A 25,054-nucleotide genomic window follows, 5' to 3' on the forward strand; every position below is an offset into this window, starting at 1 on the left:
TAGTTGCTTTCAGTCCCCATCCCAAATTCTCATGTGTTCTGGGAACTTGTGAAACAGTGGAGATAAAATGTTTTGAAGAATTGGAAGAACAATAAAGGTCAAAACAAATGGTCAGTGGGAAATGCATTACTCCATTCACACTGCTGCAGCTCTGGAGTCACAGTACCATCATTATTCTGAGACATGAGACATGGAGTAAAGCATGACATGGAGGTTTCACTGGGTTTTGGACAGTGTTTCATTTTCCACAACTCTGCTGAAGTGAATTATCCTCCTCCAACAACACCACAGCATCCCAACAGGGAAAGTGCTGCTGCATGAAGTCAGGCATAGCCCCAGGAGTTGTCTTTGAGCATTTCCAGTAGCTTGAGATGATGTTTACATGGAAAGCAGCTTTGATACCATATATTTTGCAATTCCAGCCTTCCATCAGGATTCTAGGCTGGCTGGTGTGTCCATGGACGGGGTTTGTGGATGATTTGATACCTCCTTTGGGGTGACACGAGGAGAGGTTACAAAATAGGCATCTGAATTCATATTTCAGGTATTAGTTTGGGGTTTTTAGGACCCAGAAATAAATGTCAGGTGTATTTCTGGCAGAGGTCCCTGCTTGTCCCAGAGCCGGGACCAGGAGCATCTCTGGGCTCGTGTCACCCTCGCAGTGACAGCAGAGGCTTTCACTGCAGTCTTTCTGTGCCCTCTGCTGGCTTGCTTGGGAAGTAAGAGGTTATTCTGATGGATCAAAAGCCAAATCTTTTCCTTGGGGTTGAGAATTTTATCTCCAGGGGATTTGCAGGCTGCAGCTTGCTTCTGGCTGTTCTGCACCAGCCCCCAGTTGCGTTTGTGAGGCTGTTCTCTGGGGGAATTAGGATTGCCAGAAGTGTGCAAAGGAGATTTCTACAGGCTTGTCAGCCTTGCAAAAGCTGTGTGTCCCACAAGATGGGGGTGCTGGGTTTGGTTTCAGGGTTCTGTGTGCTCAAACTCCTGCATCACTGCAGATGTTCCCCAGAGCAGGTGTTGAGGTTGTTCCTCCGAGTCCTGGCCTCAGATCCAAACTGTCCCAGTGCCACAAAGGCTGTCCCTGGTGCAGGGTGTTCTGCTGCTCCAAGTGGCCCCATGGATATGGGTGCTATCAGGGCCTTAGGAGGTTTTTGGGGTTCCATAGGTGCTGTGTGTGGGAAAGCAGGAGCCTCTCGCTGCGGTGGGTCCGACTGGAAGTGCAGCATTGCTGATTTGCCTGAGTGTGCACATGCCAGGGGATGGGTTTGCAGATCTGCTGCCTGATAGCTGGGGCAGAGCTCAGATCCTCCCACAGCTTTGGGGTTTGGCTTTAGTGCAGCTCCAAGTGCCTTTTCACAAGAGGAAGATCCAGCAAAATTTCCTTTTTTATCTGTGTTTGTGGAGAAATTGCAGGTGATGCCCATAGTGACTTTTAGCTTGAGATTGGTTTATTGTGGGAGCAGCTGTAGAGATGGGATTGCTGGGTGGATTTATCCCTTTCCTCCCACTGCTGAATGGCACTGACCAGGAAATAGTTTTGGGGAGAGTTGATCTTCAGAGCTTTCTTCATCTCCTGGTTATTCAGCTTCTGGGTTGTGTCTCAGCCTGCTGTAACAAAAGACTTTATAGTTCTTCCAAATTAAGAATTAGTACTTCACTTTCTAAATCCTGCTGTTGCCAAAAGAGTGCTGTATCCCTGTCTGCAGTGAGGTGCAATTTACTTGCAGAATGAAGATTTTGGGTATTTATGGCTTTTAATATGGTTGTGTCTGACAATCATTTTATTTTTAGAGGAGACAAAACCTCTAAAGCCTATCTTCAAGCTGTGCAGATTCTTGTATTCATAATAACCAGGAGGTGCTAGCAAAATCTTGAATTAAAGCCTATATTTAGTGCTATCTATAGTGGGGTAGAGTTTTTTGGGAAACATGTTTCTAACATTGTCAGGGAAAGGCAGGTTCAGTTTGCAAAGCTGACAGGCTTTGCATGTGTACAGAACCAGCTATGTAACACATGGATAATTCAAATTTCCACATGTTTTCTTTAAACACATGCTGTGTCTTTCCTTTATCCCATTCCCAGCCTCAAAAGTGAAACCAGGGCATCAGAGTAGGGGTGGGAAGGGGCACCTCTGGGCCTTGCTGGCCTTATGCTAAAGGGACTCTGTGTTAAAAAATCCCTGGATGGAAGGTTTTCTTTGGCTTTTACCTCCTCCCAGCTGCTTTCCAGCCAAGAGAGGTGTACTGGCTCACTGGAGATGATGCTGGTGCTGGGAGATGGAGCCTTAATTCATCCACAGCTTTCTTCTGGGGTAATTACAGCCTGTCTGCTTTGTTCTTCATCTGTAAATGAAAATAACAGCACATTGGAAAATGAGCTGCTGGAGGCTTGAGGATGGATCCACCAAACCATCCCAGGCCCCAGTTATTAGCAGGCTCCTGGAAGTGTGACAGATGTGTTTGTGATTGAGCCTAGAAACCTCTTAGAGAGGAACACCTCCTGTTTGCTTCCCTTGACCTTTGTCAAATGATTTTTTCTTCTGATTTTTTGACTCTAAGAATATATAGGCAAGACTTCCATGGTGTCACATGTCACAGAGAATAAAATGAAAAGTAGGAGTTTGAATTGTGATGTTTTTAAAAAGAACATTCCATTCTGCAAAATGTCATGGTACAGTTGTCATTTTCAGGAACTTTTCCTCCTGGAATAGAATAATAAAAGTTGGAGTAAGGAAAACACCAACATTTTTCCCCACTTAGCTGTAAATGCCAACTCTTTGCACTAGTGTTACCAAGCATTAAGGTATAACTGAGGTATTTGACCATTTTATGGGTGCTTCAATCAATTGCAACTATTTTATTTGAGTAAATATTTCGTAGGCTATAGATGCAAGGACGTGTCTGGTTAGCAGTTGCCCTCAGTGAGCTGCCAACCCATTTGGCTGCTCTTTGCTCTTCCTTGGAAGCAGCCAGCCCTTGCTGGTACGGGGTCCTCAGCACCAGCTGATTCCTCCCTGTGTCTGCTCCTGCTGGGGCTTGGGAATGGGAGAGCAGCCTCACCCCCAAAATGCAGAGCAGCAAGGGGGTCTCCATCAGGGTCACTCCCAGAAGTTCTGGGACACTCAGTGCCACTGGAAGTGTTGGGCTCAAAGGTGTACAAGGTCTGAGCCCCCTGCACTGGTGTTGGAATCTTTAGCTGCTCAGAGTGACCCTGAGAAAAGTTCCAAAGTCTTTTCCCAGCCCAGCAGTTGAAGAAGGAGTCAGGGCTCTTCATTTCTGGTCTCAAGGTTGTTTATTGTATCTTATCTATAATAAATTTTCTCCTGCCCTGCTGAGGTCTGTCCAGCAGGACAGTTCCAGGCACTCTGCCTGCCCCCAGGGCAGTGTTATGTCTTTATACTAAAAACCACGTGTACAATGTTTACAGTTACTTTCCAATACCCATCACCTGTGTTAGACAGTGAGCTTCTACTCTAAACCAATCTGTGAGTGCCACCATCACAGCAGAAGATGGAGGCCAAGAAGAAGAAGGAGAAAGGCTGGACGCACCAGTTCCCTCCATCTTGCCCCCATACCAAAAACCCCAAAATCTACTTTTCCACCCTGTGATAACTTCACTGTTATTCTACCTAAACTGTTGTGGCTGGCTGACCTTCATCTAAGGTTGGTAATTTGCTCCACGGGTCATAATCAAACCCACAGGTGTTTTGGGCTCTGTGCCGGGGTCTCTGAGCCCCCTGGCAGGGGTCCTGGCCGTCCTGGGCAGCAGAGGGATGTCCTGGGTTCCCACACACTGGGGGCTGCACACCAGGGCCAGCAGGTCAGAAATGCACCGGGTGCAGAGTGCAGGTAGCAGTGCCGTGGTAATTCTGTGTATTATTGTATGTCATGCGTTTGCTTGGCCCGAGATTTGAGTGCTGTTGGTAAAATATCCTGTGCCCCTTCTCTCTGCAGCCGACGTCTCCCCCTGCTCAGCCGTCCCCGCAGGCAGAGCCCTTCAAGGCGCTGGTGGAGCGCTGCCGCTCGGAGCCGCTGTCACAGAGCACCCCCATGGGGCTGGACCAGCTGGGAGGGCGCATGCAGCACCTGCTCCGCAGGCGTGGTGAGTGTTCTCCTCTTCTCTTCGGTGTCACCCATGCTCTAGAGCCGTGATGTTTTTAAAAAGAACATTCCCCTTCTAAAAAGAGTGCCCCTTCTCTGCCACCTTTGCTTTTGGTGGCACCCATGCTGCAGAGCAGTGGTGAGTCCCTCTTCTCTGCCAGTTTGCTTTTTTGGGTGTCACCCATACTCCACAGACGTGGTGAGTGCCTCTCCTCTCCCAGCTTTGCTTTTTGGTGTCACCCATGCTCCAGAGCTGTAATGAGCGAGTGCCTTTTCTCTCCCAGCTTTGCTTTTTGGGTGTCACCCATGCTCCAGAGACATGGTGTGTGCCTCTTCTTTGCCAGCTTTGCTTTTTGGTGTCACCCATGCTCTAGAGCCATGGTGAATTCCCTCCCCTCTCCCAGCTTTGCTTTTTGTTGTCACCCATGCTCTAGAGCTGTGGTGAGTGCCTCTTCTCTGCCACCTTTGCTTTTTGGTGGTACCCATGCTCTAGAGCTGTGGTGAGTGCCTCTTCTCTGCCACCTTTGCTTTTTTGGGTGTCACCCATGCAGCCCTTGGCTGGCAGGGGTGGAAAAGTCAGGAATGTGGTTTGCATCCATGCTGGTTACATCCCTGACACCAGGTGAGGGAGCTCTGAGAGCCGCATGCTGAGGAGTTTCTTGCTGGCTAATAGGATTTGCTTGTGTACAGTGTGTTTGTGAAATAAGGCTGTTTTCTCTCTCTGATGTCTCTGAACACAGTCCCCATAATCTGGTTATGAGAGGATGAGCAGGAGTAGGCACGTGAGGTGTAAAAGCTGTTCAGCAGCTGCTGTGTGAGATTATATTTGGTGGTTTTCTCTTGAATTTCTGTCCTCTAAGAATCCTCTGTGTGAGTACTCACTGAGTACTCACTGTTTGGAGGTGGTGAGTGATGGATACTGAGATCAGAACTCAAATCTGATGTTTGTGTGGAAACACAAGAAGTGAAGGGTGTTTTCCTCCTGTGCTTGGGTACTTTTCATGATGAAGGAGAGAGTCTCATGAGCCAAAGACTGGGATGACCTCTCTGCATTTGTCCTGCTCAGTGACACCAGAGAGAGCACCCTGGAATGTATTTGCTGGCAGTGTCTCATGCTGGCACGTGAATTGGCTGATGGCTGAACAGATGACATCATCTTCTGAACCTCCTAATTAAAAAGATTGATAATGAGAGAAAGGAAATGATTTCCTGAAGGGCCACTGCTGGCATGAAGGATCTTGTGATTTAGTGATGGGTGAGCAGGGAAGCGCTGCCAGGCTGTGCTGGCATCGCTCAGGAGCACTCCGGGGATCTAGGCAGCTGATGGATGGTGGCAGCACGTCAGGGTTCAGAAGAGCTGGGGAGGACAAGGCCAATTAGCTGCCTGTGCTGTTAATTGATGGCTCTGCTGCTGGGGTGCAGTGGTTCCAGCCCAGGGGGGTCACACAGCCCCTCAGAGTGAACATTTCCTGCTTGCGCGCTGCTCCATCCATCGCCTCCTCCTGCTGGAGCCGGCACCGTGCTGCAGCCTGGCTCTCCAAGAGTCTCCAAAGCGAAACGTGGGCTGCTAAAAATAGCAGCAGGCTGCCTGCATCAGCATTGAGGAAATAGGTCTCAGTGCAATCTCTCTCCCAACAATGCTGGAGGAAAACCAGGATGGCTGCTCAGGCAGCCTGCAGCAGCATCCCAGCCCTGCTGTGCTCCAGCCTGGGCAGGGCAGAGCCCCCACCTGTTTGGTTTGGGGGTCTCCTCTCTTCCAAAGCCTGGAACCATTTATTCTGGTCTCAAACCCCTCAGGACTGACACAGTCTGAAAACTCTGCCAGGTGAGAGGTACGTCAGGAGATAGAAATTGAGCATTGTGCATCTTTTAGGGAAGAATTCCAGAGCTGCTGCTTGTGTGGTGATAGCTGGGAAGGATGTGGAGCAGGAAAGGGAAATGAGCTGCTCATGACCCCAGAGATCTATGGCTATTTTCTGTAGATCCTTGCTCCATGGCTGGGGTGAGGAGCTCCAGGTGCTGGAAACACCTGTGAGGATGCATGTATCACATATGAGCACTGCCTGGATCACATGTACCTGTGCTAGCAGCTGCTCTGGGGACACCACTGGTGCTCAGTTCTGTTTCCTTCCCTCTAGGCCAGGGGCTGTAAAAAACCTGATGGAAGAAGGGATTAAAATTTAAGCTTGCCAAATGTGGGAGGGAAAACTCTGGTCTCATACATAATGGCAGCTTCACCCCAAAAAGAAAGAGATAGGATGTGGAGCTGAAAATTTTGGTTGATTGGAAAAGTAGAGCTCATTTGCCTCTTTTTCACAAGCTGCTGTGTGCCTGGGTAGTGCCATCTGCAAGGCCAGTCTGGGGTCTGGTGTGAGAATCTGAAAAATATAAAAGCTAGAGCAGAACTGCATCACTGAGGGCTTGGTCTGAAATGCTGGGGGTGAGAACCAGCCCAGTTTCCTTAAAAAGCAGCTTTTATGGCCTTACCCATTTCTGCTTTGTGTGTAAATTGGAGGAACTGTTTATTTTCCAAGGCCTGGAAGGGTCCAAAATGCACCCACCTATGGACCATGGTGAGTGTGCAGCTGGGATTGCTGCAGGTGCTGCTGCTGGGGACCCAGGGAGCTGCTGGGCACACTGGGACAGGCTGCTGAGGGTCTCCTGCTCCTGCAGCTGCTGGCAGAGCGTCCTGGCTCCACACCCAGCTGGGCTGACCCCACACCGGGATGTGGCTCCTGGCTCTGCCTTTTTGTAGTATCCAAGCTGCACTATTTCCCTTGCATCCCAAGAGCACTGAATAAAGCACCTAAATATACTCCGTGCTCTCTTTTTCTAAAGGAGAGGTTGAATGAGTCTCTTGCAAACAATTTTGTTTCTTTCATTTAAAAGAACAGCCTCCGCCCCCAGCCTGAGCTAAAGCACAGCGTTTATCTTTTGTCATTCCTTTTTTATTTTTTTGTTCCTGTGGATTTTCTCCTGGCAGCTGAGAACGAGCAGGCTTCAAAGACCCTGAAGGTGCGCGGGAACTGCAGGAACGGCGGCCGTCGATGGAACCTCTTCAAGCCTGGAGCTGAGAAGCTGCAGATCAGTCGGGTAAGGAGCTGTGTGCAACGTGCCCCTGCCTGCTTTGGGCTTTGTGTTTAGAACAATGTGCCTGACTAACAGCTTCCTCAGTGCCTGGGTCCTTCAGCCACAGATAGGGTTTTGGTTTGGTGTTGTTTTGTAGCAATAAAAGCTCAGGTGTGTTGTCTTTTCCCCAAATCAGTGTCCCTTCAATGCGTGGCACAGGCTGTTGGGCTGTCACTGGGCCTCCTGTGCCTGTGGCTGAGTGCTCCTTGCAGGTGGAGGGAACTGTGACGTTTCCCATCGCCTTCAGATGTGCTCCCTGGTTTTGATGGGTTTATTTTTTCTCCTTCCTTTTTTAGCCCTGTGTCCTTTGGGTTTGGTGCTGCTCCCAGCACCATCTTGGTGACAAATTCATGTCACTGCTTCTTTCCCAAAGTGTTTTGCAAATATAGGCACAATCCATCCACTTGGTTCTTTTTTTGTGAATGATGCTTCTGGTGGGGGAAGTAGAAGCTGTTGTGGGCCCGAGGACGTTCATGTTTTTCTCTGGGAAAAATTCAGAAAAGATGGCAAAAATGGTATAATTTGTCTGATCTGTTTCCTTGCTTGGGCAGGGGTTTTGTGTTTTTTTTTTTTTTGTTTTTTTTTTTTTTTTTTTTTTTTTTGTTTTTTGTTTTTTTTTGTTTTTTTTTTGTTTTTTTTTTTTTTTTTTTTTGCTGTGCCCTGTGTTTGAAGTCTGGAGGCTTTGGTTATTTCATGGTCTTGTTTTGGATTTGCAGTGCTCATGAGTCTGGGTTCACTGGTACCCAACAGATCCACATTGTCCCAAACCCAGCAGATTTCCCAGCCTGCCCTGTGATGCAGGCAGAGTTTTCTACTGACTATGGCAGAAGAGGTTCAGCCCTTGTTGTTCCTCTAGGGCACAGGAACAAAGGATGGACTGGGAGCCAGGAATTTCCCTGCTGGAGTGGAAAGGGGAACTGACCTTCTGTTGTGTCTCTGTGGCTCTTTCCCTCCCTACTGCTGTCCTTCCTTACCAGACCTTTTTGTATTCCTTTCCCCTTTGATATTTGATGAGCTGCCTTCCTGAAATGTGATTGCCAGGGGTCCTTGGCCTCTGTGTGTGCTTTTCCATCACAGGAAGTTGGCAGTGAGTGATGCTGACTTCTCCACCCTCCTTGTGTTGGGTGTTGCTTTCCAGGGAACACGTGCAGGGATGAACTGCTGGATTTTTTGTCACTTGTGACTTTCTGGAATTCCATCTTGCATCACTTCTGTTTTCTTTGCTGAGTTTTTGTGGGCTGAGGTACAAAGGCAGAGGAGAGACAGACAAGGAGTTCATCTCTTCTTTTTCTCTTCCTTCCCTTTGGGTCCTACCTCGCTGCCGAGACATGAACTGCTCCTTTCAACTCAGGAAAGCTGTTCTGCTTTCAGACAAGCTGAACATCTAAAGCTTTGAACAAAGTTTTCCTGGAAGATGAAATGATCCCTGTCCAATAAAGCTGTTTGTCCTTGGGGCCAGGATAAAGGCAGGTGGCTGCAGAGCAGTGCAGTATCCTGTTGTGCAGTGTGCAAGCCCTGTCTTGGAGTGTCTCAGGTGTGTTACCCATGAGCTGTGTCCCTGTTCAGGGTCTGGTACTGACCAGTGCATGGATGGATTTGGTCCTTAATTAATCACTTCATTGCACCTTAATTAATCATTTTATTAATCCTTTAAGAGAAGCCTTACAGCTTTCATGGCTGTCTTGGAGGCCCTCCTGGAAGCCAAGGTGCTGTTTTGACACAAAATTGTTCCTGAATTATCTGTGCCTTGAGCATCCTAAAGCCAGGCCTGTTTCAGATTGCAAACAGAGTCCAGATTGCATCAGAGGCCCTTAGAGAAGCTGTGGAAAACTGAAACCTCAGCAAACAAACACTCTGCTGAAGTTTGGGAAAGGTTGGCAAAGAAACTGCTTCTCCTGTGGTGGTGGTGGGAGGGATGTGGAGCTGGAAAGGGAAGTGAGCAGCTCATGGCCCCAGAGATCTGTGGGTGCTGTTTGGCTCAGACATGGCCATGCCATGTGCCCCCCTGAGGCAGAGAAATGTCTTTGGGGAGGTCTGTTCAGCTTGTTTTTAAATCATGGCAAGCAGGAAGCTCTGAAAACTTTGGTTTATAAATCAGAGGTGCTGTGCAGGTGCTGCAGGAGCAGAATACACAAATGTGGCTCACAACAGCAGTGCTGGAAAACTCAGCTGTCACCTCTGCCCCAAGCTCAATGAAGATCCACAGGGCTGCTCATCACCTCTTGGCCAGAAAGAAGTTCTGCTCTGGCAAATGTATAAATTTGGAGTGAGATTTGTGGGCCTGGGTGTCTCTGGTGAGGTGCTGTCATTGACAGCTGACCCCAGTGAGGTGGCAGAGCAGTGCAGAAAGCAGGGATTTATCCTTCCAAGAAAGTGTGTCTGAAATCTGGGCACAAGCTGGAGAAGTTTTTTATGGAGTAGATAAGGTTATTGTTCCACTTTGGAGGTGGGAGTAAGAAACTGAACCACTGGAGGGTGGTACATGTGGAGCCATACAATATTTTTTTTTTTTTATTTCTCTCCTAATTTAGGAAGCAGGTAGAAATAAATAAGGTCAGACTTCCAAAAGTTTTCAGTCTTTATTTTTTCCAAAATACACTGTTCAGCCTGGAGAAAACTCTGTGTTGAAGCAGTTTATGTGCAGAGCATTTTGGTTTAGCACTTAGGTCCCTTAGAGCCTTTGTCTGGCACAGTCAGGACCAACTTGCAGGAGACTGAAGGTGCCCTGAAGTGCAGGCTTTGCTGCAGCAGAGATGACAGTGCCCTGAAAGGCTGCCCTGACAGGACCCATGCATCTCTCCTGCCTCTGATTTACCCTCAGGCAGGTTCTGCCACCTGGGATGGGGCTGATCCTTGGAGCAAGGGCAGCAGTGAGTTCCCTTCTGCAGCCCCAGAGCAGTGCTGGGAGATGTGTGATGGTCTGGATGGCAGAGGGTGACAGTCCCATCCTGACCCAAATCTCTGCCTCTGCTGCCCTTGTGAGGGAATCTTTGCTTCTTGTTTGCTGCCCAGGCAAAATCATCCCAGCCTTTTCCAAATGGTGCGCTGGGGATGTGCTCCAGGAGGAATCACAGAACCTCCAGGTTGGAAAATCCTTTAAGATCATTGAGTCCAACCCATGCCCGAACCCCACCTCAACTAAACCATGGCACTGAGTGCCACATCCAGTTTTTTTTTTTGAAAGAAGAGATATTCAGCCCTTCCTGAAACAGGAAGCCTCCTCTCAGGAGGCTGTGTATTAATTCCCTCTCTTACCTGAGAGTTTTAATTTGCAGCCTTTAAAGATGACTGCAGCCATTCCTGTCCTCTGCTCCTTCCCTCCCTTCCTGCCCTGTGTACTTGTGTACAAGGGACTAAAGCCCAAATTTATATGCTGGAGGAAGCCACTGTTAATTAGCTAGACTGGAAACTTTGCATGAGAGGAGCTTCTTTGACATCCCCTACACTAATAATAGGCAGGCCTGCTGTGCAGAGGTGTTGAATATTCACAAAACCCACCCCCCAGCCTGTCCCTTCTCCTCTGGAAGTCAGGAGCTCTTTCCAGAGCCTGGAGGGGGGTTGCCAGAGCAATGATGGTGGATGTGCCAGTCTGCAGCTCCCCAGAGCTAAATCCCCATGGCTGTGTTTATGAGGAATAGGAAATTCAGGCAACGTGCAGCCTGCAGGAGAACAGAGTGAAGGGGAAGTTGATTTGGGTAGGAATGCTGCTTGCTATTCAGGGCCAGCTCTCCTGCCTGCTATTTTTATCCTCTCACATAGTGCTGAGTGGGCACTTTGGGCAGAGGGGGGATTTTTTTCCCTTTGCCAAGTGTCCTGCCCTGTGTTCCTGTGTACTTGGGCAGGAAGGCGGCTGTGCTGGGGCTCCTGGGCTGTGAGTGGGATGTGATCACAGCCAGATTTTGGAGCCCCTGTGTCCCTGGGAACAGGCTGGGAGAAAAGCACAGTCCTGAGGCTTTCCTGGTGCTAATTAGTTTAAATATCAGTGTGGTGCTACAAGAGGTTTATGTGCACGTATGGAGGGCTGCCAGGGAAACAAATCCTCATTGAATCTCTCTGCCCTCATCTTAAACAGAGTATTTCTGCTGGCAGGGTATGTCTGAGCCATATATTTTGGGGAGGGCTGCTTTATATCTTGATAAACCTATTCAGCTGCTCTACTTAGCAGTGCTCTGAAGTCTTTATGGAGTTTTTTTTTTAAATATATTTAGCCATTTATAAATTTTTTGCAAGTTCTGAAAAACTCAAATCAAAATTGGCTTGCTCTTTTGAGGGGGAAACAGGGATTGAGCTTCAGAGTATTGCAGTGCTGTGGTCCAGCCCCATCTGTGTGCATGAGGAGTGCCCAGGCAGGGTCCCTGCCCCCCTGGCTGCAGCAGTGCAGCCTTTTCAGCACCTGAGCTGTGTGTGATGTGCTGGGTCTGGCCGCTGGGCCGGGCAGGCAGAGCTGAGTGTGAGCTGCAGGTCAGCCCCGAGCCCATTGGCATCCTCTCGCCTGAACGGGCCTGCCCTGGGCCCCTCCCCAGGGATGCACGGGGGGCAGTGCAAAGCACACAGCAGCAACTGGAAATGAGAGCTGTTTCCAACCTTGCCATGCCCTGCAAGCCTCCTCTCCATGTGTGTTCATTCTGTCTTTAATTTGCAGCCTTTAAAGATGACTGCAGCCATTGCTGTCCTCTGCTCCTTCCCTCCCTTCCTGCCCTGTGTACTTGTGTGTCACACACATATTTTCTGAAAAATCCTTTTGCCACAATCTTTTCTCCTGACAAGCTGGGAAGTTTCAATTTCTCCATGTTTTGCTGCTTTGGAATGTGGTTTGGAGGATTATTACCCAGCATGTGGAATTGTTTTTACTTGATGACCAGTGACAGCCACCTGTGTCGAGGCTGTGAGCAGTCACAAAATTTTATTATCATTCCATTCCTTTCTTTTCTAGCCTCCTGATGAAATCCTTTTCTCTCTATTCTTTTAGTATAGTGTTAATATATAATTTTCTTTTAATATAATGTATATAATAAAATAATAAATCAGCCTTCTGAAGGAGGCTGGAGTCAAGATTCTCATCCCTTCCCTCATCCTGGGACCCCTGTGAACACCACCACACTTGTGTACAAGGGACTAAAGCCCAAATTTCTATGCTGGAGGAAGCCACTGTTAATTAGCTAGACTGGAAACTTTGCATGAGAGGAGCTTCTTTGACATACTAATATATATAGTATAATATTATAATATATATAATACAATATAATATATACTATATTATAATATACACTATAATATTATATACACTATAATATGTATATTTATATATATATATAAAATACTATAATATAGTATAATATTAGTATTATCTCTATACTAATAATAGGCAGGCCTGCTGGGGATTTAGAAAATCGTTCAGCAGTGCTGTGGTTTTGTGCAGAGCCGGGCTGGGGGCCTTCAGGGACTCTGAATCCTGCAGGAAGGAGAGGTTTGAAATGGCAAATGGTCACCTTTGAGTTGTGGGTTTATGTGCTGGGCAGCACAAGAGAGATTTGAAGTTCCAGACTGCTCAGCCCTTCAGCAGTTATGTATAGGTCTATATTAAGAAGAATCTCAGCCTCCTTGGTGATGGTTTTTATAGTGCCATTGAACCTCAGGGTGTCTCTGTGCAGCTGCAGGTGGTAGGTACTGCATCCTACATGGCATTAGCTGTGTGCAGTGGTGACTGTACATAATCACTTCTGTACTTCAAATGGAGCTCTCAGCCTAACTTTAAATAGCACTTTGGAACGGCTCCTTTTTCCTATTGCTCTGTAGTTCCACCTTGATTGCTCTGCTCCAAGTCATTACTCAGCTCTGTCACCGTGTTTCACTCTGGGATATGGTTTATACAAAAGAAGCTTTAATGTAAACTCAATTTGTGTTGCATTGCTAAAACCTTAATGACATTTTGCTTGGCAGCAATATAGACTCTGTGGTTTGCCCTTCCCCTGTGCACTGTGTTCCAAATAAACTAAAGGCTGTGCTAGGTGTAGCATGAAAAATCCATGAGTAAATATTGGAACAAATGCTTTTGTAGTGCTTCCTAAGCCCTGGCTGTGCTCCTGATTCCAGGCCACCCTGGTGTCACCTGTGTGTAGCTGAAAAGGAGCTCAATTTGGGAAGGACAGGTAAAAGCACAGGTCAGAGCTCCAAAATGTCTTCTGAGCTACTGCATTTGGTTTGAGATGCATCCCAGAAGTGCTGCTGAAGCTGCAGGGTGGGTGGGTACACCCAGAAGGTCACCAGGGGATGGTGGGAGTGGTTGTGTGTGGCTCTCTGGACTCTGAGGTGAGCTCTGGGTGCTTCACAGCCTGGCATGGCCCAGGGCAATTCCCTTGGGATCCTGGAGAGGCAGGAGCACCATCCTGCTCCTGTGAGCAGCTCTGTGATCCCACAGTGTCCAGAGCACTGGTTTGGCTCTGTTGATGACCTGGAAGGAACATCTGGGACTGTCCCCTTTGCTGTTCACCCCAGCTGCTCATGCACTTTGGAGGGGGTGTGTTCATAAACCCCCAATCCAGGGCACCTGCACGCACTGCTGAGGTGCTGGCACCTGAAAATTTGGGCTCACAGGGAAACTGCAGCTGCTCTGACTTTTGCTCTGCCCTTGGCATTCAAGAAGCTGAAGTGGATTTGTAACAAGCTGTCCCTAGTACCAAAGGTAGGAATAAAGGGTCTAATTTTGTCGCTGGTTTTGTCCTGCAGATTTATGGAGGGCTTCACACGTGAATTGAACTGGGATATTGACCCAACACTGTGCTTGTACTTGGAGGAGTATGAAATGAGCAGGATGAGAAGCTGCAGAGGGGACTTGGGTATTATATCAGTGCAGTCACCTGGCCTGCAGTGAGCTCCTCAGTGGGGCAGGGAAAGCTTCATCTCCTCATGGACTGCACAGAATCCACAGAATTATTCCCCTAATAAATCTCTTTCAGTCTCTAATATCTAGGGTTGTCCAAAAACCTTGAGAGATCAGCCTTTTCTGCACAAGAGCAGACATTTCATGGCAGCTCTGCTGTGCTAGGTTCAGGGATTGCACTGGAAAGGACAGGCAATACCAGCTGGCTGCACTGCTGCTGTTCCCAGTGGGAAATCCCATTTCCCACCCAGTGCTGCTGTTCCCAGTGTGAAATCCCATTTCCCACCCAGTGCTGCTGTTCCCAGTGGGAAATCCCATTTCCCACCCAGTGCTGCTGTTCCCAGTGTGAAATCCCATTTCCCACCCAGGACCAAGCCAGGCTGTGCAGCAGCTCCTGCAGGGAACGTCCTCTGGGGAGGGAAGGCTGCAGGGATTGCAGCTCTGGGAAGCAGCAGCAGCAGGGTCACAGCACAGAGGTTGTGGCCAGTGGGGACTTTTGGGGGCTTTTATCACTGGCGTTGGAGCACTCTTGCCCTCAGCAATGGGTTTAACCTCTGAGTGTGTGGAGCTGCTTGGGCACAGGTTGCTTCCCAGGTGAAGCTGTTTTTGCTGCACATCTCTGAGCTCAGCCAGTGCTGTGTTTGTCCCACCTTGCTGGCACTCCTTGTGCTGGTGTCCCCTGCAGGGCTGTCCCCAGTGGTGCTGTGTGTCAGCTGGGGGAGACAGGGAAGCAGAACAATTGCTGCAAGCTGCAGCTGGAGTGGGATGCCCAGGGAGCAGCTCCAGGAGGGATGAGTCCCTTTCCACCCCTCCTTGTGCAAGGACTTCACTACAAGCAGGAGTAACTCCAGTGCTGTGTATGATGGCTGCTCCTTAGCTCTACCTTTTGACACAAATTTTGAGGTGGGTTTAACCTTGCCTGGAGAATCCCACTGCAGTCAGGAAGGGATTTGGCTGTCTTTTAGAGGGGACTTGCTGTGCTGTGGGGGCACTGGCTGTGTCTGAGCTGCTCAGGTGTGGCAGTGGCTGTGTCAAACCAGTTCACCACGGTGCTGGGAGGGGACTGAGTTGAGCAGTGAGCAGCACAGTGCAAGCAGGGCCAGGCCTGCCTTGCTGCAGGTGTCTGCCAGGCACCTGAACAGGCTGCAGGCAGGAGAAATCCTCCAGCAAGCAGGAAAACAACGAGACAAAGGTAAATGGAGTTGTTTGGAGCCTTCTGGTGGCTGTGATGCCATGGGATGCCCTGGCCATGTTGTTTGCTCTGGACTGGTTATGGCTTCTGAGGGCTGACCTAGAACAGAGACTAGACAGAGTTAAAGAATAAAGTAGGGATTTATCAGGAGGCTTCAATAGATCTACTTTGGGTAGCACAAGAGCCCAGCCAGGGCTACACTCCAGGTGAACCCAAAATGGTCACAAAATGGACAACCAAACACGGGGTCTCTCACATGGATGAGTTTTGGTCCATGAGTATATTGGAGGTAATTGTCTAATTACAACTCTAGCTCATAAAGTTTTATCTTTCTTGTTTTTCTTTCTTTGGTCTACTGTTTGTGGTTTTGGGCTTGAGATTTGGATTGGCTGTCTTTGGGTCTCTAGTTAGAGCAGGAATTGTTTTGTCTCCCTGCTCGGTGCACAGAGCTCTCCATCCCCTAATGTGAAGCCCAGACCCACACACTAAAGCAGCACAGAAGCTGAAAAATAGAAAAGGTGAAACCTGAGGCATCAGTGGCCCAGGCAGTGCTGGCAGCAGCTGTGCTGGGATTGCCTTTGCCTTGGGAGCAGGAGCTGTGTGTGCCACTGCCGGCTCCAGCAGCTCTGGGGATCCCCCAGGACAGCCCTGGGCTTGGCACTGGGGGCTTCCACCCCACACTGACCCCATGGAAGGCTGAGACACCAAAGCAGAGCTCTGTGCACATTTGTTTGGCATTTTGTTGCCATCAGAGCTGCTGCACCGTGCGCTGTCAGGTGTTTGCCTGGTGCTTGCGCTGTGATTCCTGCTGGAATACAGCACAGCACAATGCTGTCCTTCCAGAGCAGGCTAAGAAAGATGTTCCTGGACTCTCCTCCCATCCCTGGCAGCTCAGGGGTTTGTGCAGGTGAGAAATTCCTGCCTGGAAATGAGGAGGGAGAGCTCACAGCCTCTGTCCCTGCGCTTCACTGTGGCTGGGCTCTGCAGGGGCTCAGCTGCTCCTGTGACTTCCCTCATGAACCATGACCTTGGATGTCACTGACATATTGTCTGACAAATCCCTTTGCCAGGATTGTTTCTCCTGAAAAGCTGAGAAGCTTAAGCTTCTCCATGTTTTGCTACTCTAGAATGTGATTTGAAAAATTGTTAGCCCACCATGTTAATTGTTTTTACTTAATGACCAATCCCAGTCCAGCTGTGTCAAGACTGGTCAGTCACGAGTTTTTTATTAATCTTTCTTTTCAAGCCTTCTGATGTCTCCTTTCTCTTTCTTTAGTGTAATTTTAGTATATAATTATAATATAACATACTATAATATACTAGATATATAATATAATATAATATAATATAATATAATATAATATAATATAATATAATATAATATAATATAATATAATATAATATAATATAAATATCAGCCTTCTAAGAACTTAGAGTCAATTCTCAGCTATCACCTCATCCTGAGACCTTCACAACACCACAATAATTAATAACCACACTTGGGACTCCACACCTTCATTGCTCTGGGGCTTCCCTGGAGCCAGGGAGTTTGGGAAGTGGGAAGGGAAATGCCTCAAGCCCTGTTCATGCTGGATGGAGGGTGGCTGAGGCTGAGGGATGAGGGGGGGACAGTGAAGGGAGATGTCCCAAGTGGACCTGAGCAATAATCCTGTCCAAATGTGGAGTTCTTGCTTGGCCAGCACCATTCTGGCAGTGAAGGAAGAACCTGGTACATCCAAAACATCCTGTGCTAAAACAAAAATGGCCAATTCCCCTGGCTCAGTTGGCTCTGCAGACTAGGACAGTGTTCATCCCAACTTCACAGTGTTTTGCAGTGACAAAGTTCTTGTAGAAATGGATTTTGTCCCTCTTTTGCCAGGAGCAGGGACTTGGACAAGAAGAACCAGCAGCTGGATCCTTCTGTATGCAGGATTTATTTCTATCCATTCTTTATTGGAGCCATCTCTTTCTTTTCTAAGATATCTCACATTTTATTTTTAATACTGGACAAATACCAAATATTCCTCAAGAGAGATGTGTGATTGCAGCTCAGTTCTGACAGTTGAGAATAGTCCAACCAACGTACTTGCCTCATCTGAAATGCTGCTATTTTCAGCTGTGCTTTTGTTTTTAGCCATCAGTGATAAGTTTGCATTTCCTGCAGATGATATTTTGGGTTGACGTGAATTGTTAAGGCCCCACTGTGTAAAATGGTTTTCTTCCTGTGTGACTTTGGGCTTGTCTTTTCTGGTTTCCTACCCTCTTCCAAATCAGGAGCAGAATTAAATGCCCACATCCCAGCTGGTCATCACTAAATAATTTGTATTACATCTTGCTGAAGCATTTTATAAGTGATGCTGCAGGAAGGCTTGTTTCCTGTTTTGTGTTTTTGTGGTTTTTTTGGGTTTTGTTTATTTTCCTTTATTTTGGACTTAAGATAAAGGCAAACTGAACTTTGCAGGCACTTATTTGGAGTCAGACATTTTCCAGCTATTATTTTGCAAACTATTAGAGCGGCAGATCATGAGGTGGGAACCCAGTTATGCAAACAAAGCCACGTCACTCTTGGCCAAAAATAGCTTCAGTACATGTGCAGTAAGGTGGAAGTGAAGGCCTTTGGTGTACACAGAGCAAACAGGGAGGGAGCCAAGAGGGGAAGCTGCAGCTTTTTGTTCAGAGCCTCTCATGTTTAGAGCAAAGTGTGTTTTCCAGAGTGTTGCTGCTTGTAATGCCAGTGGGATGGGAGTTATTTCCTTCTTACAGATGAAGGGGACTGAGGATTTGAGAGATGGCACTCTGGTCCCAGAGGTGTTGGTAATTTTAACATCCAGGTCCCAGGCACAGCATGAAGAAATACTGAAAGAAAGTTAAAAAATGTTTCCTTCCTATGTTCAGCATCTCCAGCATGGGGAAAACCTGGTCCCTGCTGTGTTCCCCTGGGATTCTGAGAGAGCTCTGGGGGCTGCTTCACATCTCATGCAGAGATGCTGCCTGGGCTTGAGTCTTCATCTCCTCTCATTTCAGCCTCTTCCAGCACTGCAGTGCCCTAAATAATTCCGAGATCACCCCAGTGGCTGTTTGCTGTGTACAGGGATTTGCTGCCTGGGAGTTTTCTGGGTGTTTGCAGCAGGGCTGGGGTCTGGCTTCCTTTAAAGTGCTGCAAGTTCCTCTCCACCAGGCTTAAAATAACCTTGTGTTTTCCTTCTGTACCCCCAGCTCCCTTTGCAGTGATGTGGTTAATTGCAGTTTGTTATCAAGCTGTTAGGAGATGGTTTTGGGCCAGGAGAGGAGATAAAGCAGGAACTTGGCTATGGAAAATGCAGCTGGAGGTGTGCAGATGTAGCTTCCATTGGATTAAAGCCTCCTTTTTATGAAGACTTGCAATTTCTTATCTCCCAATACTTTTGTGGGATGAGGCAGAAGGGGGCTGTAAAGTTGAGCAGAGGCTTGATGCCTTCTGTAATGGGCAGAGTGATTCCCAGGCTCATTCCCTATTCTTCACACACAGTTTTTGTCTCAATTAGAAATGGTGTTCAAATTATCTCTGTATTCATTCAGAACTGTAAATGCCTATCAGAACATCTGAATGGCTTCAGCTGGGATTCTCTGTTCCTGCTCCTCCTCTTTCCAAAGGTGTATATACAGCTTTACACCTGCCACAATTCCCAAACACAGGTTTTTATTGCTCAGGTCCCCCTCCAAGTTTTGTTACAGGTTTCAAGGTTTGCCTGGAGTGTTTTCCATGCAGGGTTCCTGTGCATGTTACTGCTTAGGTTGTGCCAGTGAATTCCAAAATAGCTGAACATCAGCATGCACAGCTACATAGAGAGGGGAGATTAGTGCTGATTTATTGGCCTGTCAATTAAAGAGGAGCACAAGGATTCTCACTGCATGAAGTGTTGTGGTGGCAGCAAAAGATCAGCTTTCTTCAACCTAGCTGCTGGTTCCTATACACTTCTGTTTAATTAAAGTGCTCCTGCATCCTGCACTCCTCAACATTAATTCAGAGATGTATTTTGAACCAGTGCCAGGGGAATACATTGTTATGGCATCCTCTTTCCACATCTATTAGCAGGAAGGGGATAATTGAGGAAATCTCACACAGATTTAATTGGGGACTGAGGGCAGGAGCGGGGAGGGGAGAAGCACAAGGCAGAAGTAGGTCAGAAGTTGGGTAACTCTGCCTTGGCACGGAGCAGAGAGCAGAGCTGCTGGAGGCTGCTGCTCATGGGGTGCCCAGGGAGTGCTGGGGTGCCACAGGAGCTGCCCCAATGGCTCTGGAGTGTCCTGCAGGTGTGGGCAGCTCTGCCAGGGTGCTGATCCCTCAGGGGATGTGTGGGATGGGTAAGGAGTGGGAGCTGGGGGCAGAATTTTGCAGTTTTCAACTCTGATCTGGAATGGGGAACGTTTTGCTCCAGTTTGCAGCTGCCTGTGCCCAGGTGGGGAGCAGGGTCCTGGCAGGGATGAGTCCTGGGGAGCAGGGTCCTGGCAGGGATCAGCCTTGAGGAGCACGGTCCTGTCAGGAATGAGCTCAGGGAAGCAGGGTCTTGTTAGTAATGAGCCCAGAGAAGCAGGGTCCTGTCAGGGGTAAACCCTGGGGGTCCTGTTGGGATGGGCCCAGGAAAGCAGGGTCCTGGCAGGGGTGAGCCCTGGGGAACAGAGTCCTGTCAGAGATTAGCCCAGGGAAGCAGGGTCCTGGTAGGGATGAACCCAGAGGAACTGGGGTCCTGTCAGGGGTTTGCCCAGGGGAGCAGGGTCCTGTCAGGGCCGAGCATCCTTGAGGGGATGTGGGAGCTTGGTGTGGGAGGTGGCAGGAAAGCAGCAGAGGGGAAGCAGCACAGTGCTGGTGTCTGACAGACTCTGTCACTCTTCAGCTGCTCATTTCTGGTGTTTGCCAGCCCACCCTGCAGCAGGCTGGGTGTGGGCAGGGCTGGGTTGGAGCCCCACAAACAGCACGGTCACAGCAAATGGGGCTGGTTTTTAATGTCATTTTGCTGACTCACTGTGGGACACAGGAAAACTCCAACTTTGGCTGCACTTGGGCATTGCCATCTCTGGCAGGGGCAGCACAGCACGGTCTCCACCCATCCCAGGTCCTCTCACTGAGAGTTGCTGGGTACAAGATGGTTTTGGTTTTGGGGAATTTTGGGTGACTTGAGGGAAGCCCGGCACTGCTGGGAGGTGAACTCTGGCCCTGCTGGCTGGGATCACCCAGCCCAGGAATGCTCCAGGAGCAGGAAGAGGCTGCTGCAGGATGCTCTGGGAGCAGAGGATGGCCAGGAGCAGAACTGGCCTCGGGAAGAGGCAAGAGAAGGGGATTTTGTCAGTCTGTCCCTGTGTGCAGGGAGGGCTCAGAGCAGGGCCCAGCAATGGCACCAGAGGAATGGGCAGGGACTGATCCCAGCGAGTTCCACCTGGACATGAGGAAGAAATTCATCCCTGTGCAGAGCCCTGATTGCACAGAGAGTTTCCCTCCCTGGGGATGTTCCAGAGCAGTGCTGTGCTCAGGGATGGCCCTGATGGGGATATTCCAGAGGCTCTGGGATGGCCCTGCTGGAGTTTCCCTCCCTGGGACGTTCCTGAGCTGTGCTGTGCTCTGGGATGGCCCTGATGGGGATATTCCAGAGGCTCTGGGATGGCCCTGCTGGAGTTTCCCTCCCTGGGATATTCCAGTGCAGTGCTGTGCTCTAGGATAGCCCTGCTGGAGTTTGGGATGGCCCTGCTGGAGTTTCCCTCCCTGGGATATTCCAGTGCAGTGCTGTGCTCTGGGATGGCCCTGCTGGAGTTTGGGATGGCCCTGCTGGAGTTTCCCTCCCTGGGATATTCCAGTGCAATGCTGTGCTCTGGGATGGCCCTGCTGGAGCAGGGAGTGGGATCAGAGCTCTCTCTGGTCCCTCCAGCCTGACCCACACTGAGATCCCCAAACCAGGAGCACTTTGCCATTGTCCCCATAGCTGGAGCTGGGCTGGTTCCATGCTGGTGCCTTTTGCAGGCCTGGCCCATGGTTTTGCTGCAGAGGTGTCCATGCTGTGTGTTGGCTTGGGCAGAGCTTGTGGCACCACTCAGTAATTTTGAGCTTGTGCAAACAGCAAGTAGCAGCATTTGCCCTCAAGAGCCCACACTGCAAACACAAACACTTTCTAACAGACAAAACATGAGAAAAAAAAAGAGTTTTAATTACAAATCTTGATGTTGAATATTTTTACTGGCTTTCCTCAAAGCCTCTTCCATCAGCATTGCCAAGCTGAAGCATCAACAAATACAGTTCTGGCTTAGAGATAACTGTAATTAGGAACTGCAAACACACAGAAAAGGGTGGGGGCTATTTACCTCTGCTTTTTGGCCCTTGAGGGAGGTTCTTCTCAAGCTTTTACATCAGTCACATAGAGCAGAAATATTTTCAACTTGTATTAAGGTTATTAATAAAAAAAGAAAAATGATTCTCACAATAGCATCAGTTTCTCAAAGGGGCAAAGCCCTTGTGCCACTCAGGGCTGTGGCTGCTGTGCTTCCTTGCCAAGATTTTGGGTTTATTCCCTCCTTCCTGCTTTCTAGGATTCTGCCCCATTGCAGGGTGCTGCTAGGATGGGGAACCTGTGCATTTTCTCTGGCATGAGTTTTCCTCTCCAGTTTTAAAACCCACTGGGGCTGCAGATGCACAGGCTTGTGCTGGAACAGAATGTACAAAATATCCACTCCTCAAGGACTTGGCTTTGTGTACTCCAGTGGCTGATGTCAGAGCATGGAAAAGGTCTTGTTTTCTCCAGAAATCTTTATTCTTAATGTGCATTCGAGACAGAGAAGCAGAAAAGTGTGTTCTTCTAAACCTAAGTTAAGAAGCTTGTTCAATTTTTAAACAGTTACATAAAGCCATCAAAGTCTGACAGGAGAGAGATGCAAGTTGGTGCAAAAGAAAATGGGAAAAAGAAGCTGAAATGGAGTGTTAAACTAATTCCCCCAGGCTTATACCTAAAACAGCCTTAACTCATCGATGAACCTGCTCCCGTTCTTTCAATTTTTTTTCCTTCCTTTCTCATTTTTTCCTCTTTCTTGCCAGCTGTGGTCTTCATGTTGCTGAATGCTGGCTAAGTGGGAATGCTTCTTGAACCAACACTGCTGCTTTTACTGGCCAGTCTTGGGTCCAGATGGGCATTTCTGTGCTGCTCTAGGGGAGACAAACCTGTGGATGTGAGTGGTGGGAATGGGGGCTCCTGAAGCACAGGAAGGGATCCTGGGCTCCTGAGTGGTTTTGCTGCTCAGCAGCCAGGTCTGGGTGACATTACCTGGTTTTGTGCAGACAGATCTGGGTGAGATTCACTGGTTTTGGTGCTCAGCAGCCAGGTCTGGGTGACATTACCTGTTTTTGGTGCTCAGCAGCCAGATCTGGGTGAGATTCCCTGGTTTTATTGCTCAGCAGCCAGATCTGGGTGAGATTCCCTGGTTTTGGTGCTCAGCAGCCAGGCCTGGGTGAGATTCCCTGGTTTTGGTGCTCAGCAGCCAGGCCTGGGTGAGATTCCCTGGTTTTGGTGCTCAGCAGCCTGGTCTGGGTGACATTCCCTGGTTTTGGTGCTCAGCAGCCAGGCCTGGGTGAGTTTCTCTGGTTTTGTGCAGACAGATCTGGGTGAGATTCCCTGGTTTTATTGCTCAGCAGCCTGGTCTGGGTGACATTCCCTGGTTTTGGTGCTGCTCAGTGAACATTTGGGATGCTCAAGCCTTGGTAGGGAGCAAGTGCTGCTTTGGCCCATGGCTCAAAGCCAGCTAAACCTTCCCAAAAAGATCTGCCAGTTCCTGATGGAGGCTTTTTGTCAGTGAAAGAGGAATTTGGAGGGTTAGCACTCTGAGCTTGATGCAGGGGTCACTCTGAGCACTGGTGAGGAAAGTTTGGGGCCCATTCATGGGGGTCACATTCTCCCTTCCCAAGGGAAGGAGGGCTGGCCTGCAGGGACAACATTGCAGCCACACTGTGTGAGACCCTCAGTCAAATCTGCCTGGGAGACAGCACAAGGAACAGCAATCACACAAAGTTTGGATGCTGTTCCTGCCCTCACTAGTTTGGATGCAGCTGGAGCTGAATCCCTTTGGCTCTGTGCTGCCCATGGACTTACAATGGGCATTCCCAGAGGCTCTGGGCACAGCAGCCTGCACTGGCACTGGGGGAGATGCTGGAGGAGCTCAGCTCATGCCTTGGCTGGGCTGTCACATGATGGGAAGAAGAATTCTTTGGAGTTCAGAGTCAGGAATTCACCTGCTGCTGCCTGTGGGGGTTCTGTAGCACAGCCATGGGCATCACACCCAGGTCTGACCTCACATCTGGTTTGCTTGGCCACTGATTTGACTTGAGCACTGAGGTTCCTCTCTGACTCATAGGGTGGAAGGGCTCTTTGACTCCATTCTTTGGATGCCATTTCCTCATCTTTAAAGTTTACTGAGCTTCAGTTCTTTTTGTTCTCATGGTGTTTGTCACTGCTTTTACCAGAGCAGGAGTGGACTCTGAGCAATTCCCAGCACCCCCTGAGTTTTTTCTCCCAGATATTTCCATAGAATCCCAGCATGGTTTGGGTTGGAAGGGACCTTAAAGATTTCACTCTGTGCCCTGGGCAGGGACACCTCCCACTGTCCCAGGTGCTCCAAGCTTCAATGTCCAACCTGGCCTGGGACACTTCAGGGATCCAGGGGCAGCCCCAGCTGCTCTGGGAGTTCTGTCCCAGCACCTCTCCACCTTCACAGGGAACAATTCCTTCACTCTTCATAAGCCAGAGGATATTCATGAAGGGCTATAGGATCACACCTCTCTGGATAATGCATAGAGACATTGCAGGTCTTTGAGTAATATTAATCTATTTATATCTACTACCCTGATCCTAGAAATCCATTATAGCTGGTCCTGTCTAGACATGATCAAGGACATCCTTTCAACTGCCATTATTTTTTGATAGCATTAATATTCAAGCAGGTCTTTGTCTTAAGAAATATATTCTGAAAGCTGCAGTCATTGAGGAAATTCATGGAGAATAAGAAGCAGTGCTGTGACAGAAAGGATGTCACCTCCCAGAAGGAGCCACAGAGGGGGCCTGGCACGGCTGCTCTCACAGAGCTTTCACCCCAGTGACTCTGAGCCATCCTTCCTGGGAGGCTCAAGAGGCAAATGAAACTCAGAAAAGCCTGATGGATTCCTCCAGGTCATGGTGGAAATGAATTGGAGGAAATGAATTACCTGCTCTCCACTCCTGCCCTCTCTGGAGGTTATGAGCCTTTTTATTCAAGCCTTGGCATTTCTGAGGTCACATTCAAATCTGGAGAACCTGGCTCTGGTTAACCCCAGCCACTCACCTCCCTCACACCTGCTGAGAGGGAGCTGCTCAGCTGCAAACAGCTCCCACAGTGTGATTGTGCCACTGAACCTTCAGGGAGCCACAGTCCAGTGCTTGGCTGAGCTGGGAGCCCTGGTTTGCTGCTCTTGGCAGAGGGGAGCACAGCTGGGAGCCCACAATCTCTGAGAGAATCTTCCTTACATGCTGAAGATTTTCAGGAGTGGATGCATCCCCTTTCTCATGCACAACAAGGCTGTGGTCTCAGAAAAAAATTATTTTTTCTGGGAGAAAAAATGCTCGAAATTGAAGGTTTGCATAAGTCTGCCCTTTAAGGAATGAGCAGTGTTGGAGACTCCCAAGTGCTCTCTGAAAATTGCAGTGTTTCCTTCCTGTGTTTGAGCAGTGCCTGCACCTCCTCTGAGCATTCCCCAAGCTGCAGGAC

The 25,054-nt window shown here is 48.8% G+C and overlaps 1 protein-coding gene across 2 annotated transcripts in view; it reads left to right on the top strand.

Annotated features, from left to right (window-relative positions):
* The window catches only part of ARHGEF9 (Cdc42 guanine nucleotide exchange factor 9), a 204,560-nt gene that overhangs the window by 28,404 nt on the left and 151,102 nt on the right, over positions 1-25,054 (top strand). For both annotated transcript variants that reach the window (XM_058814398.1, XM_058814399.1), the window contains exons 3-4: positions 3,954-4,101; positions 7,084-7,193. In XM_058814398.1, the coding sequence (XP_058670381.1) occupies positions 3,954-4,101; positions 7,084-7,193 (258 nt within the window). The remainder of the gene's footprint in view (positions 1-3,953; positions 4,102-7,083; positions 7,194-25,054) is intronic.

This window comes from Ammospiza caudacuta, chromosome 14, assembly GCF_027887145.1.
Source record: "Ammospiza caudacuta isolate bAmmCau1 chromosome 14, bAmmCau1.pri, whole genome shotgun sequence".
Classification (NCBI taxonomy): Eukaryota; Metazoa; Chordata; class Aves; order Passeriformes; family Passerellidae; genus Ammospiza; species Ammospiza caudacuta.